The sequence below is a fragment of the Calonectris borealis genome, chromosome 2, assembly GCF_964195595.1.
Source record: "Calonectris borealis chromosome 2, bCalBor7.hap1.2, whole genome shotgun sequence".
Classification (NCBI taxonomy): Eukaryota; Metazoa; Chordata; class Aves; order Procellariiformes; family Procellariidae; genus Calonectris; species Calonectris borealis.
The window spans coordinates 138,455,141-138,477,042 of NC_134313.1; the positions used below are offsets into that span (position 1 = coordinate 138,455,141).

Sequence of the window (21,902 nt, forward strand, 5' to 3'; positions counted from 1 at the left end):
GCTGGGAGGGTGTAGGGTAGTAAGGGCACTGGCCTCACACCAGCTCCCCACTACTGTTCCAGTCTTCCCAATTTCTTTATTATTAGTGATCCAATTTAGTTTGCTGGATGCATATTTTATCACTGGATGAATTCAGTAGTGATGAAGAACTTCTGAGTGTACACATTTAATTTTGTGACTACAGTTCCAAATTTCATGTCCTCTACAGTTATATTTATTAGTGACTGAAACTTAGTTTCCTTCAACTTCAGAGAATGACAGTTTTCTCTTCTGTTAACCTGTTAGTTTTATTTAGAAAATCCATTTAAGCTATATTAAAAATATTTGTTTTGATGAGAATTATTAATCCAACTATTCCCTCTCTGGTTTCCAATAGTAATGTTTTTGCTTTGAATTATGAACTTCAACAGATCTTTAAATACTTGATTTTTTTATGCTAGAATATTAAAGTTACACTTGTGCCTCTAGACAGTTTTGCTAAGGAACACGTTCCTTGTGGTTCAGTTTGACATGTTATTTTGCTATCCTGTTTATTTTTTAGGTACTCTTACATTTCTGTCTATTGTCTATATATTAAATTATAATTTTGTAATTAATCAAATTAAATACAATAAAAATTATTATGGTAATATGTGTTTGGCAGTTAAATGATGTCTGAAAAAAATACAGTTAATCGTGATTATAATTATGAGACTGTTTCTTTAGTCAGCTATATTACAAATGTAATTCTACCTAAGTAACAAGTCCCAAATGTTTCATAGAAGCACAGCTAGATTTTTAACTGCTGGCCTAATGAGACATAATAACTGACAAATTTCAGCTTGGCTAAACTTGGAAGTAAGAAAAACATACATGCATACATATATTTTTGTACTTTAGATATTTATATGTGTATATATCATTCATATTCAAGGCAATACAAAGAAACACTTCACTAATGTAAATAGACTAATGAGTTATCTTTTGAGACTGTCTTCTTAAAACACGTCTTATTAATCTGCTTACTTCCTCAAGTCTGTTTTACAACTTATGAAAGTCTGAGTCCTAACATTTGTTTTATGATTTGTTTTATAAACAGTAAATTTAATGCTTTTCTTTAGTTAAGCAGGTATGAACTTGTGGAGTATGCAGACAAGGTGGCACATGTCTATTTTTAATAGTCTTGAAGTAAGAAAACATCATCTTACAATAAGGGTGACTCATCTAGAAATGTAGTTAAGATCAGGCTAATACAAAACATCCTAAAAAATTTCCATCAGGACTACTGCCCTTGGGGTAGGTACCTTTGAACTCTAGTTCCAACATGTAAACTTTAAATGGTGCTTCTCAGAAGTTTGTAACTTAGAGTTTGACTCTCTTTCCTCCTCCTTTTTCTTTTCTTAAGGACCCTTCTTCTGCAAAGACTTTTTCATAAGAGTGTGCACTTGCAGATTGGATATTTTGCCCTCGCATTTGGCTAAATAAGAGTCCGCTGATGTAGATACAATTGTGTTTTGCAAGTGCGAAGAAAAATATTGTAATTCCTTCAAACTGTTTATGACTGTTGGGAGCTACGTACTATGTTTTGTGTTATATGAAGAACCCATGTGGCTTTTTATAAAAAAAAAAAACTGACATAAGCCTTGTTTATCAAAGGACGGATATCTTACTCGAGATAGGCTGCATTTTCATGGGCACACTCATTAACCAGTGGCTGTTCTCTGCTGTGAGGCAAAGAAATAGACTGGCAGGTTGGGAGGTACTCCTCAGAATAGTTATTGTCAGGTGAAAACAATCCTCTTCCTTGTCTTCTACCACAAAATCTTCCTCTCTTTCCTGTATACTAATATTGGTAGGGGCAGTGTCAAATTTGGCTTTTGGTTTTTGTGGCTACAGAGAAATGTGGAGTGGGTAAACAAAAAATTGTTAGATATTTTTGGTTACCTATGTTATACAAATAACAATTTCAACTCATTCTGTTGGGCATGAATGAACTAAATGCTTGGCAGTACTTATTTCATTTTTCTTCTGTTTACAGTGGTAGAAACATCTCCGTTATGAGACACTAAAAATGCCAGGGAGAACCATACTGAATTTCCAGACTAGTCAAGCCATTGCGGTGTAGAAAGTGAAAATGGAATTCTGATAAATTCATTTACTATTTTGAATTCACTGCCAACTTTGAAGGTATTTTGATGTACAGGATGTGCTTCCAAAATAGTAGAAATTGTAATGACAGACCAAGAATGGCATGGTATGAACATATGTTTACAAAAACAAGTGTATGTATACACATAGATGTGCAATTAAGAGAAAAAAATCTATGTCTGTAGGCTAAAACCTATTTGCCATTCAGATGTATTTTTATTCTTATGGTATTAATTCCCTAGGATATGATATTTATTATCTTTATTCAAACAAAGCATTTTTTTAATTGGTCCTTGTTTGTGGCAGGGTAAACTTTTAAGTCATTAGTTGGAGTACACTTAATACATTATCTAACTAAGGTAGTTCCATAAACATGCACACATTTTAATTTATAATTTTGGGTGAGATCCTAGGATAAAGGCTGTAACAGGTGTTAATGAATAATAATGTGATCTAAAGCTTTCAGGATATCAAAGAAGGGCACAGAAAAATTGAAAATTAAGTTTTCTGCTGGAGAGAGAAGGAGGTTTAATGGAAAAAATTCTGAAATCCTGCATCAAATTTATCTTTAAGGAAGAAAATTCCTACCCCTTTCCTGATAGAGAAATATAATGTTTAACCTAACAGAATTTGGCAGTGTGAAGTTTTAACTATTTTTAATTTTATGCAAAAAATATGCTCTGAGTGGATGTTAAATGTGATGCAGTATGGGGAGGGTTACTCCATAATCAGATACAGCTGGAAAGAAGCTGAGAGTTAATGGGAGACATGTATTGGGAAGAGGAGGTTTCCAGGGAAATAATAAGTTTAAAGTAAGTAGAGGAAGAGGAAACCAAAGCAAGAGAGAGATTTTGATAGGTAATGTAATAGCGAGAGAAAAAAAAAAAAAAAGATTGGGCAGATGAAAGGGAAAGTATGGCATGAAAGTTGGGAAGAAAAGTAGAACAGTGGTGCATGGTGGGAGGACAAGAGGTAACAGGCAAAAACTGAACCACGAGAAGTTCCAACTCAATAAAAGGAAAAACTCTTTCACCATGAGGACAGTCAAGCAGTGAACAGGTTGCCTGGAGAGGTTGTGCACTCTCTGTCCTCAAAGCTTTTCAAGTGCCAGCGGGGTAAGGCGCTGAACGACCAGGCTTGACTTCATGGGTGATCCTGCTTTGAGCAGGAGTTTGGACTAGAGACCTCCTGGGGTCCCTTCCAGCCTGAATTATCCAGTGGTCCGACGAAAAACAAAATTTTTTTAGCTGAGTATTACAATTCGTTGTGACGTGGCCATGACGTGGCTTTTGAGAATGACTTTCATTCACCCAGACTTCTGAAAACCAGGAATGAAATGCTGCACGCGGTTAGCTTCACTGGCAGTCAGCAGAACTCATGAAATCCGTGGAGTTACGAGCCAGTGCTCCAGCTGCCCTCATTGGCCTCAGCGTGATTACGCTGAGTGACCGAGAGCTCCATCAGCTCACCAGAGGTGGGACACAGGCGGTCTCGGGGAGCAAGGCTCCACTCAATGCCTTCCTTCTGACAATGCAGCAAAGGTGCAGACTGTCTAAATTAACATATAGATCTTTTTGACCACTTGAAACAGTAGGGATTTAAATGGAAATTGAGTTTTAAACCTCAACTAGAACAGAACTGTTGCTTTGCTATGATGATTTTATAAACGATGATTTCCCAGACTTCCTGTATTCATTTTTCTTGATCATTTAAAAGCATGCAGCATATTTTCAATGTCTGTATTATCATTACTTTATTTTTTTCATACTTTATTAGTAGACTTTCCCCCTTATAACATTACATTCCTCCTCCAAATTAAAAATACATTTTTTCACACTTCATTCAATTTTGCGTTCTTCTTCATTAAATTCAACCTGCAAATCTTAGTTGCTTTTTTGGTAGTTGTCTCTCCTTTCTTATTTACATTACAGGCAGTTAGAGGTTTAAGGGGGCTGGGGAGAGGAGTGAGATGGGCTTTTATAGTTGCAGTCTTTGAGCAGCCTCTTGTGAGGTTACTTTTGACACTTGCTGTTGATAACTGACTTCTTTTTAAAAAGAACTGTCTGAGCATAAGTTATGGTGCCTTTTTGGATTCCACAGCCTTCTTCCACATGTGGATTTTTGTAATAGCTCCAATCTGACCTTCTTCATTGAATTACTTAGTTCAATAGAATCTGAGTTCTTGAAATCTGATATGCCAGTCTGGTTTATTATGTACATCTATCTTGTATCTGCAGTGTATCTGCATTCCGTGTACAGTACTAAATTCAAGTGGCTCTTGCTCTGATTTCAATCTACCCACCGGTTTCTTTCTGCTGATAAGAAATTAATTCAATATGGTTTCCCATTGACCCATTTTTTAGACTGTAAAGTTATTCTGTATTAAGTAGAAGCCAACTTTGATGCATGTTCAGTATATTTTTTTGCCCAGTGAATCTATGGGAAGATAATTTCTCCCACAGTTGTGGTATCCTGTGATTTCCAGTCCTGTGAGAACTGGCCATGCATTTTTTTAATTCTCGCTTTCATCTGGTTGTGATGGTTTATAAGCAGATGTTTATTGTTCTCTCTTTCTTCCCCCCTCCCCATTCTTGCTAACTTAATACAAAACCAGTTGCTACCACTATTTTCGTTGTCATGTTATAAATATTGGACATAATAAATGCCCATGATTCATAAAATCATTGTAATTATCTTTTGGGATCCTCAGTGGTTAATTCACTTTTCCTACTCCCAAAAAATCGTTTAAAAATCACAAGTCACTTTCCAATAATGTTAACTCTGCAGCAGCTTTAAAATTAATTTTCAGGTCTGTATACGTCTGTTTTTGTAAAGAAGTTTTTGAGTTTACAATAGAAAGTGAGATGTCTACTTAAGTAATGCATCTGATTGAACTTATTGTGTGGTATGTAATTATAAAAAAAACTTTCCACATGCAACAAATATGTATCTTTATATTCAGACTTGTTTGAAGAGCAGTTAGGCCATATTTTTATAATTTCTTTTATGTCTTTCACTACTAATTTATTTTGTGGTGGTGTTTGGTATATTTCTGTCCCTGAAATTTCATTGAAGTCTGCTTTAAACATAATTAGACTTTACATTTATGAAATTTCTAGCTGCTTATGGAATGGCTACCCCAAAGACATTGGAAATCTTATGTTTTGGTCTGCATATTAATTCAACATCTAAAGGATAAAGTACAAATTAGAAGTGAGAGTTCCAGACTTGAGTTATTTTGATTTGTTTGCTTAAAGAAAGGAAAATTCTCACTGAATCTTGAAAGTCTAGTCAATAACAAGAGAAAATACTAATTTTCTGAAATATTTGCTTTATCAAGCAGATCAGGCAATAACTTGAAACTGCTGTGCCTTGGTATCAAGAAAATATTGTATTTTTTCCCCCACCAATAAAAGACGTAAGAAGTTCCCCATGCCAAGATCTTTGTCACTGACTCTGCAACTTTTTTGACATTGAGGTGAAGTTATATCTGCTGTCTCTCTGAACAGTATCTTCAATAGTTTTTTTTTTTTATTTTTGGCTATTATGTACTATATATTGTTGGGAAGAGGATTTATGCTGTCTCCTGGGTTTTTTTACTTTTCTCAATATTGCTCTCACTGCATTTAGTGATCTGTTGAAGTGATAAGTGGTATGAAATTTTCAAAAAGTTTTTTTTCTTGGTTGTCATCTACTGTCAGTAACGTGGACCTGAACAAACACCTTTTCATAGAAGTCCCCTATTTAAATGGGCTTTGGCGACAGGCCTTATGTGATGTTTTCACGTTGTACAAAATCATACAAAACATATTATGAATTTTATATTTGAGGTGTGTGCTATATAGATTATGTAGTTATATTAATAACTTGAAATAAGTTGTCTTAAAATTAAATTTACAGCTGTTGGAAAGGTTCTGTCAAGAGACAGCAGTATATGGATTGAAGGTAACGTTTAGCAGATTAGTAATTTTGATTGATTTATCTTTGCATGAAATACTAAGGTTTTTTTCTTGATAACAGAGAACCTATCACAACAAGTTTGTGTTATTACCAATGTGAAGGAAGCTGTTGCACAAGTAGGTTTTCTCCTTCATGAATCTCTGAAAAGCCAAATAAAAGTAAGTAGAACTTATGGCTGTAAAGTGTATGATTAATTTAATGTTTCTGGTTGTCACAACTTGTAAGGAATAGTCTAAATAATGTGAATACAGAAACTGAGACCTCCTGTGTCACTGTAGTATTTATTACAAGGGATTAACACCAGGTGTGGAAGAAGCATCTTCTGCCCAATTATGCTGTAGAGGGGGATCTTACAGATCCTCTTAAAATGTATATATTAGATTAGAGGAGCAATTGGATCCAGGCAACAGAGAGGCCATTTTCTTTAGACTTTATGAATTCAGTAAGCCCACATTGTTACAAATATGTTGCAGAGGAAATGCTTTTGTTACTTTGAAGTCTGAACCAATTAAAGAGTAAGTTGTATTCCTGCAGAGCTGTGAATGCAAGGTCAAATTAATCAGCCTTTTTGCAGAGAGATAGGGGTACATTTCACTCATAGTGAATACTCATTGAAGCCTTTGCTGTAGGATATTGATGGAATTTTCTACTGGCATTTAACTCTCTTTTCCTTTTTCATTATTCCTATTAATAGAACTATCACATATTTTCATTTTCCCAAAGGTGATTAACATTTGGCAATTGCTTAAATCTTGACTGATCTTGAGGTGATTCTTAATTATATATTATGTGATGATCTCATGTCTTTCTAATACCCAGAGAAACAGATGAGGAATAGCTGTTCAAAAATACAGGTTTCTTGATTTGCATAGTTACTGCTATAATGGTTTTATTCATGTCTGTTGATCCTCTGCATTGTGTGCTTAGTTAATAGTAGGATGTTCTTCTGTAACAAACTGTGTTGCTATTTTGTATTTAGAAATGTCATTTGATATTGTACTTACAGTTTTTGTTTGGAAAGAATGGTATTTAGTATGGAAGATCATGCTTTATATCTATTAAATGTCTACCTTTAAAAGTGCAAAATATTAGCAGAGTTGAGTAAGATCTTTTCTTATCTGAATAGCTGTATAATGGAGCAGAAGTATGTTTCCATGTCACTGATACCAGATCCATTGCTATTTTTCCTTTTTTCTCTCTATTTAAACTATTTTGCAATTACTAGGAAGACGTCACTTACCCATATTAGAAAAAAAGTGTTGACTTATCTATATATTATGTTTGCATATAACCACTTTAATCATACCATGAGAAACACTTCCAAGCCAGTAAGAAAGGTCAAAGAATGTGTTATGTTTGATCAGACAACACTGACCCCAAACTCAGCAACCTCAAATCAGACTGGCACCAAAATTAGTTAAAATTTACAACATGCTTTCAAATTTTCTTTGCAAAACCAGTTAATTGCTGGGTTGGTCAGGCACCTGAACCTATGGTGCATTTGAATAAAACACAATTAAAATGACCACAAACAAGGTAATGAGAGCATAAAATGAAGGGATTCCTACTGATATGGGACTGAATTTTTTTGATGGCTCTATTAAATCAGTTTATTTAGTTGATGATTTCTAGCACTGTTCTTCTCTTTTTTGATTCATGTTGTCTTTCCTCATAATGAAGTTGGTTGTTAAATTTCTCTTCAACACTTTCAAAACATTCCTGCAAAGTGACACCTGCCAAAGAACTCAAAGATCTCTGTTTTGTATTGTTCCTTGAAACATCCTTAGTCATTCATTTTATGAACCCTTAGATTGAAAATCTGTAAAAACTAATATTTATGTATTGAGTGTCTTGATTTTAAACAGTAAAAACTCCAAGATCTAATTTTTAAGATTACCAATATACAGAACTTCTAAATTTGAAGCACCTTAGAAAGAATATATCCACTGGCCTATGATTTCACAAGTGAAGCACAGTAACCTTGTGAGAGAGAGATTTGACTCTGTACAACATGATAATTATTTTAAGCAAGTTAAACGTACCGCACTGAAAGCTGGGCCTTTTCAAAGGCTAATTGGAGGGTAATTGATCTAAATAAGACACTATCTGAAATTTAAACTAACTATGGTCAATATTTTAACATTTTAGATAGTTTTGACACTCTAGTTCTTAGTAGCAGCCATATTTACTTCTAAGACATTTGATAACTTCTAGATGCATCCTTAAAGAATCTTCTTCCTTAAAGAAGAATTCAAAAGAAATTTTGTTAGAGGGATTTCTGAGAGAGACTCCAATAACATGATAATGCCAATAACAGGGGAAAAAAGACCTAAAAATTGAACTGATGAACTAGAAAGAAAAAGAAAAGAAAAGCTTTACTAAAAAAAAAAATAAATATATTGTTAAGGCAACAAAGTACTTGCAAAGTACTTTAAGACTAAGTATTTTAATCAGTGTTACTGTAAACTGTATAACTAATAAATGAATGTTTTGCAGAATATATCTTACTGTGAAAGACATAAGTTGAGTCTTTCCTTAAGTTTGTTATTTAGCCCTTTCTTGTGAAGAAAGCAAACCTAAATGGGGGCTGAGGTGTTTTCTTCTGTGACTGGAAATTATGTACTCCTGCTTATTCAGTGACAAGGTGCTCCTGTCACATGAAGTGTAATCAACTGGATGAAGTTGTGCATTATTTTTGTGACTGGATAAATATTCACAAGCAGTATATCAAAATATTTGGTTGTTTTCAATTAGGAAATGAACTAGTGTTTCACTACTAGAAATTCACTAATTTCTTAATCATTGCATTGTCCATCTGCTGGATTGGTATTAATTGTGATTTTAAATTCTGATACAATTTAACTAACTTATTTTTTGATTTTATGAAAGTGGATGTTGAATAAAGTTGAAATTTCAGCACAGGGCATCTGATAAGTAGAAAAACATTAAAGAAAACATATTTATTATTCCTATCTTCATGTTCATAAAAACTTACCATCTCTGCTTCTTTACACTAGCTGAGAATCAATTGCTACAATGACCAGAAGTGATTAAGCAAATCCATATACTTTTTTCTATTTAAACACTGAAACATTATGTGACAAACACTTTTTACTGAGGTGGTATTTTTAGGTAATTTTTGCTCTCTCAAGTAGCTGATAACTTTGATTAATATTAATTTCAATTTAAAAAATCATTTTGCATAGGGTACTAACATGCCAAGTAGAATAAGAATTAATTTTAGTTAATTGATCATGTATTGAAGCTTCTAGTTAGGCAGCTGTGCTTACTTTTCCAAGAGAGAAATATGATAATATGGCTGTAAAACAAAGGCTGAGTGTACTGCTTTATCAAATTGTTCAAGTTAAATCAAAACTCTGATACTCTAAATTAATTTTTAAATGTTCAGGAGTAGTTAAGTATCATGTATTGTAATACCTCAAGGAAAAAAAAAAGTAGGCCTCCTCCCTTGAGTCATGTTCCATTTACCTTCTGAAAAGACTCTGGCGTGCAGTATGCTTCTGTTCATCTAAGTACGTGCAAGGTTGTAAACATACTGGGGATTTCAGATTTTACTTCTGCAGAAGTTCAAGCCAGGAGAGCCTTGGAGTATTGCATTTTTAAAGTATTTTAAGTAATTCTTGCCTTCTGTGATTTTTCTTTTTTTTTGAAATCTCTTTGAAATATTAAATGTCAACTATTTGGGGCTGTGTTATCAAAGTTTCAGCCCAAAATGTTTCTAAAATCTTTAGTGCATAAATATCAGCTTTTGGGTTTCAAACCACCTTCCTTTGCAAACAAGTTAGGTCCCCAAGTATTAAAAAAATAAAAAACACCGCTTTAGATAACAGCGCAAAGCCTTTTTAAATGTTGTATTTGGTACTTCTGTTGGATTGTGGATTAAGTGACATTTCGAGGGAACAGAGCAGTGTATTGCTTTTGTTGTTTGCTGCTATATATAATATGTCTTCTGGGCAGAAATAAATCTCATTTGAGCAGTGGAACAGTGAGGTTTGCTGGTTTAATAGAAGCAACATGAAGATTTTTTTTTTGGCCTTATTTTCAATTTTTTTTAATTGGCTTCAAAGTGTTACCTTCTCTTGGGGAACAAATTCCCCTTCTACTGCCTGGTTTGCTGTTTTACTTAAGGCAATCCTGAAGCTGATAATGTAGTAGAATCTGCTTTTTATTTTAATTAGGGTAGGATCATTTCTCAGCTGGTGTTATAGGTAAAGACTGCAAAATAAGTATGTCTGTGATTAAGACAGTATTTTAAAGTATTCATTGAGGAAATGATTTTCAGGAGAAATTCTAAATGAGTCTTGTCACATGCAGAATCCTAGAATACCCGTGCACCTGGTCTTTCGTACGTACTTCTTAATTTATTTTTATTTTTAGTTGCATGAAGACAAAATTTATTTGAATATTATAGAGATTTTCTCAGAATTAGAGGTCTAAATCATTAGATCGTCTTGATCCTATGAACAGTGTTTTCATCTCTGGGAACAGTTGAGCATCCTAAGCCAGGCAGCAGCACTAGTGTCTGATACTTCCAGGGCTGTTTCTGGAATGGCTCCCCCTAGCAGGATGCTTCAGCAAAAACTTGCAGAAAACTGCGGGGTGTTGGACTCCATGCTTCACTGTTGAGTCACCTAAAAATTTGAGCCATTTTTTATTCTTGTAGTGGAAATAATAATTGCCAGTTTTAAATCATTTGAATGAACAAACTCTGCCATAATGGTGGAAGATTTAGCAGATAGTTAAGGCTGAAGTCAAATTTGTGACATGGTAATATTTATTTTTTTCTAATCAGGTTGAAGCTATATCAGTATCTCTAAGCAAAAATGACAACCAACTACAAATCACTTTTTCAGAACAATGCTACAATTTTGTTTGCGTAAATGTAAGTAGTAAGGATGCATGCTTTTAGTTTTGCACTTAAACTTACTAGTAATGGTAAATAATAATTACATATTTGAATAATAAGTTGTTTGTTATTTCTATCCTCTTGGTGTATCCATTCCAATGTTTGGTGTTTCTGATGTGCACCAAACTAGACCTTTGAGATGCTGGTCTGTTCTTTCTCTCCTGGTTCTGCACTTTCGCCAGTGTGCTATTAAACCAGCCGTTAATTCTTGAACAAGAGGGATGCGACTGAAAGTAGTTTAAAATTTCTTTTCATAGATATTGTATTGAAATGAATTGTCTCAAGAAGAGGTATGTCATATGTGTAATCATCTAACTGTGCATTGCTACCATGGTCTAAATTAGTGTTTCCTATTTTGGACACATGCATGCCATGCAATCCTTATTTGGGTCCCTGTGTGGGAACAGAAAGGTTTTAGATGAATCAGTCAAGACCCTTAAGCTTGTTATATATATATTTCTTAAGTGTAACATTACTAATCTCAATTTTTTTCAAACAGCTATAACTTTATCAGACAAAAGCATTACAAATATATTAAAACCAACTAACCAACCAAAAACCCCCCAAACCAAAAAAGTGATGTATCTTTTTTTGGTAAATAACAGATCTTTGAATTCCATTTTTATGAAGTCGTTGTTCGATGTTTTCAGTAATTCTAAACATTTATTTTCATTTAGGATAAAAACTATGCCATTCAAGAAACCCAGCAACTAGTGGATATGTTGGAAAAATCAAATATTCCTCTCTTATATCCAGTTGTCCTTATTTTGGTAGGTAACTCCTGTAAGTTACTGTAAAAGCATCTAATGAAGTAGTTTTAAATGTTAGACTAGGTTTAAACTGCTGCTAGCTCTGAATAAAATTGTAAATTTGAACTATAAATTGGACTGTAAAGAGCATCATTTGCATTTCAGCATATGTACTGCATGCTGTCAGGAAATAAACCAACACTAGCAAATGACAATTTATTAGTTATATATTTCTGCAAAAGATTCATTGTGGCTAGTCATTTTGAACTGTTAACTCCTGCTTTGCTGTTGTGCTCCATTTCTGCTGGGGATGCTACAAATGATGTACTCTGCTTGAATGTTCTGTTGAAACAGAATTAAGTGGCTTTATTTTTTTCTATGCTGTGTGGTTTATTCAAAGTTTTAAAATTATTGTTGGTTTTCTGGTCCAAGTATTAAAAATTAATTTTGAAGTACTTTGCAATATAATTTTAATACATACTTTACTTATTGAGATGTTTTAAGACTGAAAAATCTATTCTAGTATGTGGCAAAAGTTTTAAAGTGTATTTTTGGCTGAAATTCTCATTATTTGAATATTGCTGTCAGAATAATTTAACAGTTCATGTGGACGACAGCTGAAGGTGTACATGACTTTTATTTTACTCATACTGTTAAAAAGGAGAAAATATAAGTAGATTTGGAAGTCTGCGTGCAGTGTAAACAGATCCAATTAATTCTGTCGTTATGTTTTCTGGCTTATTAGGTAGGGGTGAGAAGTATTGGGTGGAAGAGTGTCATTAATGCCATATGTCACAAGGAGTGTGCCTCTGGACTACATTTATTATACTCTCCAGCAATAACACAAGATAATAGGTTGTGATTTAAAAGTATAATTCCATATATGAAGCTCTTCAAAAAGGAATAAATAGTTATTTTACATGAAGCCTGAATAGTTTCTGAAGTGCATAGTCTAGTGATCTGGAGGTAAAACTGAGCATTTACTTCTCAATTTTAGGCTTAATCTGAAATTTAAGTGATGAAATTTCATTACTGATCTAACAAATAAATGAGATATCATGAAGATCAATTACTTTTACAAATGAAAAAAGTTATATCCTTACCTATTGTATGCTGTTATCTTGGAGTGAGCTACTGTCATTCTGTGAACATCAATATTTAGCACTTTATTTCTAGACCGTCTTTTTTTTCTTGACCCTATTTTTGAGGAAGTTCAGGGTAGCGCTTTAATTTTACTAAATTTTCAAAGATAATTTTTTTCTGCCTTTGATAATCAGAGCAATTACATGCCTGGAATTCTGTTGCTCATTTACAAGGCTACTGGATATGCAGAATGCTCTTTTCTGGACTGAGAATGTTTTCATTAGTCCTTTATCAAGAATATAAAAACCCATTTCTGTCTGTGTTAAATTTTGGGATTGTGCAGATAAAGTTGGAATTGTTAATCAACTAGGTCATACTACAGTGTTAAAAGCATGCTTATTTTGTGCCGGATTCATAGGTAATCTCTACTCTGGACTTTGAATTAAGTGCTTTTTTAGTGTGACACATGGAATGTGAGAGCTTTGCTTTAATAATTGTAGCTATAAATGTTCTGGACTTAATGTTTCCTGAGAAATAGGTATGAATGCAAATAATGCTTACAAAAGCTCACCATGAAACTCAGGCTTTGCCCCTAAGATACTAGATCTTGAAGTCATTTTAGAATCCAGGACAATTTTTAATGAAACTATACTTGCTCAAGCAGCCTGCAGCATGGACGAATTATTTAGGTGGACACCTTGTAAAATAACCTCAGGAGAAAATGATACATTTAATCCCTTTACTGTACTCCAGATCCACCAGTTCCTGACAACTACTTGAAATTTCCCAAAACTAGACAGTGGGAGAAAAGTCTCATAACTAGGTGGAAGCAGTTGCTAACATTTAAAACACAGATACACATATATTTGTTAAAAGTATCTTTAAAAAATGAAGTACCCTGACTATAAAAAGGCATTTTCTGCTACACTTTCAAATTTTATGGAGTTACCACACTATCTTTTTGAAATACAAGAAGGAAAAAATAGGAGGACTGGAAAGTATGTTTTAAATGACTAAAGAATTAGCTAAACAAATCATTGTCTCATATTAATCACTGGGAACTATTTAAGTCCTTTAAACTTCTGATCCCTAAAACTCATTACAGATGGTATGGCTGGGGGATAGAAACTTCCTTCAGCAGCCTTTAATTAAATTCAATGTTGGGTGTCCTCTTCACTAAGGCTTATGAGTGGGATTCTTTCAGCTTTATTCTTTGCTATATACTTCACTTAACATAAAACCTGAATGCATTGTTAGTGAAAGTCCTGTAAGATACTTTCTTTTGATGTAAAAGGGCACATTAATATTTCTCAGGCAAACGTGACTCAGAATTTTAAGCAGTATGATGACATTTAAATGCATAGGGTTTAGGTACTAGCTGTTCGGGAAACATTATTCTTTTCTATTCTCAAAAGTAAAACTGTTCCTGGTAGTGAAGAATTGAAAGGATAAATGAGAAGAGCAGCTAACTGCTTCCATTCTGACCTCATAATCAGGAACAGTCTAACGTAGACTTTTGTGTAACTGTAAAGTTCTTGTCTATTCTTTGATTTCAGGACACGTGTAACTTTTTCATAACAATCTGATAATTAAGAGAATCAGTTTTATTTTTCCTGCTGATATTCAGCTTCTTTAGTTGTAAAAATGACAGGTGTTATTATTGTGCCAGATCATTTGTTTAACCAGCCTGGGGAGAATTATTTGAGTAAAAGAATGAGCTTGCGCTGAACAGGGTGACTTCTGTCCATATTCCCGCCTATAAATTGCCACAGATTGCAAAGTCTGTCCTTTATCGTGGTGCCTGACTGGAGTTTTTTGTGGCATCTATAAGCTGAGGCAGCAAGTGGACTACTGTATCTGGACATAGCAGAAGAGGGAAAATTAATGTTACAGGAGAAATAGGAGCACAGAGATAAACTTCATGCAATTATTTGTCTGCATCAAAACAGTATCCTCTCCAACTCTGCTATAACCAGAAGAATCACATTCTTACACTGACATTACTTTTCTGAGTAATACATGTTCATGTTTGTAGATGCTATGGATATGGATATGATTTTTATTTTGTTGTTATTACTTAGGGTTAGAAAGAAAGGAATGCTAGTACTTCAGCTCTGTAGTTGCCATTATTTGCATTTCAGTACAAAAGTAAGTTTGAGAAAAATCTTTTTAAAGCTGTGGAACAGGTTAATGGTAAATAGGTGTTAGGTCGTGTTTTCTCACAATAATAGGTATTAAAATTTCTCGTAAATAGCTGTAAATGAGCAGTACTTGGCCTTGTTTTGGGTAAAAAAATAACAAAATAATGAGCGTTTGAAAATTAATCTCTGCCTGTGTAGTAGAAGACAATAGCTTTGCTCCTGGTGAATATGCACTTAGACAGTAAACAGCTTTTTAAAAAGCGCTGCAAGGGAAAATGAGTAAAAAAACTATTATCTGTGAGGATAAATTGTACATAAGGTACAAAGGGAACTTGAAATAATTTTCCCAAGCACAGATCTCTGGGGCTACCTCTATACTCCTACCTCTCTGTAGTACTTACAGATAGGTTTTATATCGATGGAATCATTCAGCCAGAAAAATATTTTCTCTTTCTTTTAAGGGGAAAGGTATTTCTGCTATTAATAGATGCTGAAACTTTGTATGCACAAATCATCATCCTTAATTTTGATTTCTACAGTTAACAGAAACTTTGTAAGGTAAACTGATTAAACTGTGGAACACATAAGCCTTGGGAAAGGGTTGAGCTAGTTGATACCTCCCTGGAGATACCAGTTCAGGTCCTGTAAGACCCACCATGTTTGTGCAGCATCCCTGCTGGATATGAGACCTGCCTTTCCCTGCCTAAAAGCTCGGGATAGTCATATACCTACCTTTTTTTGAAGTAGTTTCTGCTTTTTAAACTTGAAGTGTTATCTTGAAATTAATCCAATTTAGGCAACTAATATGCTATACTGAAAAGGTAGTAAATTCAAAATAAATCTTTAAAGAATGTGGTTCCATTTTGAAAACCTTTAAGATGCTTAAGAAAAACACCTATATTTCTCTAGTATCCTGATAGTAAAAAAAAAAAAAAAAAATCTGTGAAAGTTAGATTAGAGCTTAGCAAACAATGTTGTTTGTTTTCTGATTTAATTAAATATTTTTAATATGCAGTTAGAACATTGTGTTTGGATGTGTTCTGGCATATTGGTTTCACTGTGCTTTGAAAACAAATAATTTTCATGTCACTGAGTATATAAGTAGTGGAATCCAATAGTAATAGAAGCTATGCTTAACACATAAAAATGAGATACTAAAAACTGGCAGTTTAAAATAACGCATTATGGAAGAAGTGGAATTTTTTTGTTTTGTTGTTTTTTTTTTCTTATTTGTTCCTTTGCAGGTACACTTGGATATTTCAGAAAATATTTCTTTCAGCATTGGGATGGAAGAACTAACCAGAATCAAGAAATTTGCAGGGGAAGTGAAAAAGAAAAATATTTTGGTTTATGGTCTCCTTATCCAATATAAGGTATGTAATTCTTTTTCTGCAAATTATCTTCTTTTGTGATTTATATGATTAATGATAGAATCTTCATTTAAAACAAAATCAAAGGGAAATAAATATGACATGAAAAAGATTTTTTGGGAAGGTTCTTGCCTGTTCTTGTTCAAAATTCAGAAAAGCCTGTAGTGATAGGCAAAAATGTAAGCATTTTGATTAGAGAGGAATAAATGGTAAACATTTTTTAGAAGCACGCAAAAATGTCAGGGCCCTTTTTCTTTTTGCTTCTCTGCTTGGAAACTTGCTTTTTGCAGCATTAAAAAAGTAAAAAATAGCAGAAGCGCATTTAATCAGGGTTCTGCAGACTTTTACAATCCTCATCAAAACAGTGTTTAGTATTCAGGTGACAGAAAGGGCATGGCAAATAGGTGTTGAAAAAACAGTGTCCATGTCAGCAATAGCAGCAAATTGCCTCAGCTGGAGGCAAAAAGGGTTAGCACTCCAGTAGCGTTCGTACTCGCAAAAGCTATTTAAAATAAACCATTTTGCCTGGGAAACGTGTTCTGCCAACCAGAAATGTGTGCCTCCAGTGCAGATATAGTCTTTGCAGCTTCTTTACTTAGTCAACATTGAAGGAAGAAGTAAGTTAGATACTGTCCTGGTTTTGGCTGGGATAGAGTTAAATTTCTTCCTAGTGCTGTGTTTTGGATTCACTATGAGAAGAATGTTGATAACACACTGATGTTTTCAGTTGTTGCTAAGTACCTTGTCAAGGACAACTTCCCTCAATGGAAATTTTAATAAAGAAGAATAAATGTAATCACAACTGATTTTTTTAGGTTAAGTGTTTGGGTTTATATATAATTGATTAAACATAGCAATAGTTAGATATCTTTTTCTGGTATACCAAAGACTTGATTTTCCCTCCAAATTCTATGGCTTTATTAGGAGCTATGAGTATCAACACCTATCAGTTTATGCTTTTACAGACTTCTGATGCCAACAGAATATGAATAATGTTATTATATGACATTAGTTTGTCTCTTGTTCGTACAACATACAAGGGCATACAACTATTTTCAATCTTCTTTCTGGTACTATGAAACCCCATTTTTTCCAGGGTGAATTCTGGCTTCCTTTGGTAAAAATCATTTGAATAACTGTTGAAACGTAGCTCTAAGAGCCACCTTATGATGGTAAAAAGTAACATTGCAAATACTGCTTTAGTGGAAGTACAGTTTTTTCCTTTTAAACTTCATTGGGTGTATATATGATTTTATATGCAAATGGATCAAATATACATATGTGGATAACAACAGTTAGTAAAGCTGACTGGAAAAAAGGAAAAGCTTTTATAATCTTCAGTGGTTTTTTGTGACCATGGCACCAAAACATTTTATCAATAACAGGCATATATAACCACAGTATGAGATCTGAAAGGAAATTCTTGATCCTTAGTGGTAAGAGAATTGCAGCAGAATGCTGCCTCCATTTTTTGAAAATAAAAGCTAGAATGATTATGTAAGATCACTGCAGGCAGAGTCGTCATTTATAAGCATGGAAAAAGTATTACATAGAGTAAAACACTTTGCAAAGTAAGTAAACTACTGCTAGCTATCTTGTTTTAAAATGGCTTTAAAACATGTCCTGCTCACAAAGATGGAGATACAGTCCTGAGTTCCTGCTTGTCATTGTTTTGATGGATGACTAACAAATAGGTTATACAGATCATGTGTATATATGTGATATATGTATTAAGTTTTCTTTTTGCTGCAGATCTACAAAGAACACAATTGTTTCTAGGTGAAGACCTATGGGAAGACTGGACATGAATCTAGAAATTATGTAACCCAAACTTTATTGCTGGTCTGGGGGAGAGTGAGAGGGGGGCACTGTGAACAAAAGCAATTTGTTAAGTGAAAAGATATCTTTAAAACAGTTTCTTTTTTTTTTTTTTAAATTCCAAAGCATGGTTTGAGAGTCACCAAGTTATTTTACTTTTAGTACAACCCATTAGATACTAGGTGAATCCATAGGTGAATTCCATGCTCGAGGATGGAAGGGTGAATTTCATACAGGCATGATGGGGGGTCCAGGGGAAGTGGAAACACAAAAAGCACCTGCTGCTGTAATGCAGGATACTCAGCCTATTATTGCAATAACTTCTGTCAGTATCCGCTTTCCAGAAGTCCCTAAAAGCTATAGTTTATTTCAGGAAAAGAGTGATGACAGATTACTTCACGGAGCTTCGCTTCAGCTGACAGGTTTATATCATCACTACCCTACATGAACGGTTGATATACACACGTTTGCTAATTCAAAAACAGGGATAAAACATAAGAGACGAGGAATTTATTGAGACATATGACCACGGTAATACTGAGGTGAAATTATTTCACATTTAGAAGGGTTATATGATTAAGTGGGTGTGATGATATGTTGATATAAAAGAATATGGGGGCACTCTTTAAGATTCTGCATTAGAAAAGTAAATTTGTTGAAATATTTTTTGAGATATATAATTGTTTTTTGGAAATGAAAGTGAAATGCTTTTGGAAACTAGGAGTACATTTTTGACAGTGTTGGAGGAGATGTGAAGCCCTAAGAAAAAGTATAAGTCTTCATTTTCATTTCTTAAATGCAGTGTTTGTTTGGTATTTAGAAAAAAATATCGAGTACTTCTATGAATATTTGATACTCCAAGAAGCTAATCAGGAAAATTAAAGGAAAAGGCTTTAATGTGGTTTATAAATGACCTGCTTTGTACCTTCCATTTGCTCAAAATGAGTGCATGTTCATGGCTTGTACACAAATAGTTATTTCTTTTATAAACATCATGCATGGAATACGAAATTACTGATATTGATACAAAGATGGGGTCCACTTCATAACAGCTCTAGTTTGCATCCTGAAAATATTGTTGATTTAACTTTCACTTACGAAAATATTTTTAAAGACAGTTCTTTTCTGAAACAGTTCCACAATGTTAGAAATGGTTTACATATTCCGAACACAGAGGGGAAAAGAATATTCAGGAAATTCCAGAGTCTGAACTTGTGGAGTTAGCTTTTGAGGGTTTTACAGATGAGTTGAAGGAAATAGCTGATAAGCAAGGGGAATTTAAAAACAGGGAGAAAAATCCAGCTTTTATGGAAGATATAACTGGCATATGTTGATGACAATGTTAGTAAAATTCCAACTGTTTGATTTAATGAGTATTTTACCTTGAAAATAGCAATGACTGGTATGGTATTATTATATATCAGAATAAGAATTTTTTTTTTTAGTAGTAGTTAGTCTAGTAGGGTGTAATGCAGAACAGCCAATTCTGAATATTAGGAGGAAAAGCTATAAAAAGAAGCCAAGTTATTCTTAAATAAACAAAGTTTTACTTAAAAGGGGTGTTAAGAATTGCTAAGAAACCAAAGAATACTTTGGTAATGTCATGACATTGCATCCGTGCAGGGCTGGAAAAATATTAATCTTGAAAGCATTGGTTTATGTCATTCAAACTACAAGATTAGGGAGGGAACCTCAGCTGCATGTAGTAGTTATTTGTTGATCTGTGTTCTGAGCAATTCAATAATACTGAACTTGGGCTTTGATCTCTCAAACCACATGCATTATTATCTTTAAACATATCCTAGGTAGTTAATGGTTTTCTACTTAAATATGACAGTAATTTAAAAAAAAAAAATTATTTTCTCTACTTACGGCTCCCTTTTAAAATAATAATGTCCTATGACTGAATTACAAAAAATAGTCAAAACACATAAAAAGAAAATATAAGCAGCATTTCCTAATATGGAAGTGCAAATTCAGAAGCTTGTAAAGGTTGCAGGAATAAAAGCTTGGTCTAGAAGTTTCAGTAATAACTTTGTTACTTTTCACAGAGAATAAAAAGGAACAATTATAATCCAAAATAAAGCATGCATGGATGGAGATAGGAAGCCACAGAAAGCTTTAAGATATGAAAGTAATACTAATATATCTTGGTTATAGAACTATATTAATTTTAAATAATCCTACGTCAGAGAAGTACTGACAGAATGTCGGGTCAGAACAGCAAATATGTGCTAAGGCTTGCTTGGGGTAAGGTGGCCCCAAATACTTTTGCCTCTGAAACCGCTATTTGATTAAGATGAAGGAACTATTCACTGCAGCCAGAAAAATCACAGTCCATACACTAAAAAGAGATGAATGATGCAGTAGAATAATTGTTACGAAGCTGCTTGAAACTAAAAGGAAACTGAAATGTGGGTGATTTCTTATGCAAACATACTGGACATTTATTATAGTCTTTAAGACTTTTTGAAGACAAGAGGCCCATCTACAGTGTGCTTGATGGCTCAAGAAATACTTAGAGTGCTAAATGTGTTTTCTATCTGACTTGGTAAACCAAAAAGGTAAACGTTTACAGTTTCTTTTTCATCAAAGATCCCTTAAAAATAGTATAATGTGCAGACATTAAGGCAGTGGTTCTCAAAACAGGGATCACAATCCCAAATGGGATCATCCAAGTGGCAAAGTAGAAGGTGGTTTGGCAATCAGTAGTGAGGTAATGACCCTGAAGGGCAAATGAAGTAAAATCACAGACTAGAAGTTTGATAACTTGTTGAAACAAATGAGTCATGCCCTACATGACCCCTGCATGCTGCTTAATTCATTTAATAATCAGCATAGAATTGGTCAAATTATTGCAATCTGATTAGAGTGATTGGGATGCTGCCTGGAGACCTCTCTCTTCTCAAGATGACACTTTTTTTATTTCAGCTGCAATGACATAATAGATTGTAATGAATCTGGAAACCTACATCTATCCATAGAAGTCCTTAAGGCCAAGTAATTACTTGTATTAGTATTTTCAAGAGCCAGAAACTGAACTTTTAAGTAGCATGATCCTACGGACTATTCACTCTTTCATCAAGGAAAATTAGGCAAATGAGTGACGAGCCAGAGTGATCTTGCTTGCATGGAGTCTGGGACAGAGAGCCCAAATCCAGCTTGAAACTTTCTACATGAGTAACCTCATAGAAATCAGCATCTGTAAGCTTATTAATACAAAGGCCTAGCAAGTCATTCACCAATAAAACCAGAGATTGATATTCATGGAGGCTGGACACTTTTTTATCCTTAATTATTACTACTGTCTGTGATCAGTCATGACTACATATTTTGCAATAGGTAGAACTGACGTGATGAAAAAGGTTTACAAACACTGACTTCTAAAATAAAACTACAAGTAACTCTTGATGGAATTTTCAGTGAATAAAAGCTACAGAATTGGAGGGTCTGTTAACTTGATACTCAAGAAATCAAAAATGAAACTATCCTTCTCCCTTGGGAATGGCTCACACAAAAATAGTAAGATTGCTCATAAAGGACAATATTCTGAATGGGCCATATCGGCTTTTAATGCCCTCAAAAGATGGTAGTAGAATTTATGGAATAAAATGTTTATAGGTGATAATTTGCATATATTGGTTTTCAGATCTTCAGTAATTTCAGTAATATTTAGCTTATCTTCATATTTGAATTTTGCAGTTGGGTGGAGATTATTTGAAGCAGA

The 21,902-nt window shown here is 33.9% G+C and overlaps 1 protein-coding gene across 1 annotated transcript in view; it reads left to right on the forward strand.

Moving 5' to 3' along the window:
* The window catches only part of CRPPA (CDP-L-ribitol pyrophosphorylase A), a 124,308-nt gene that overhangs the window by 57,549 nt on the left and 44,857 nt on the right, over positions 1–21,902 (forward strand). Inside the window, exons 6-9 of the mRNA XM_075143649.1 lie at positions 6,148–6,245; positions 10,901–10,990; positions 11,692–11,784; positions 16,232–16,360. Coding sequence (XP_074999750.1) covers positions 6,148–6,245; positions 10,901–10,990; positions 11,692–11,784; positions 16,232–16,360 — 410 coding nt within the window. The remainder of the gene's footprint in view (positions 1–6,147; positions 6,246–10,900; positions 10,991–11,691; positions 11,785–16,231; positions 16,361–21,902) is intronic.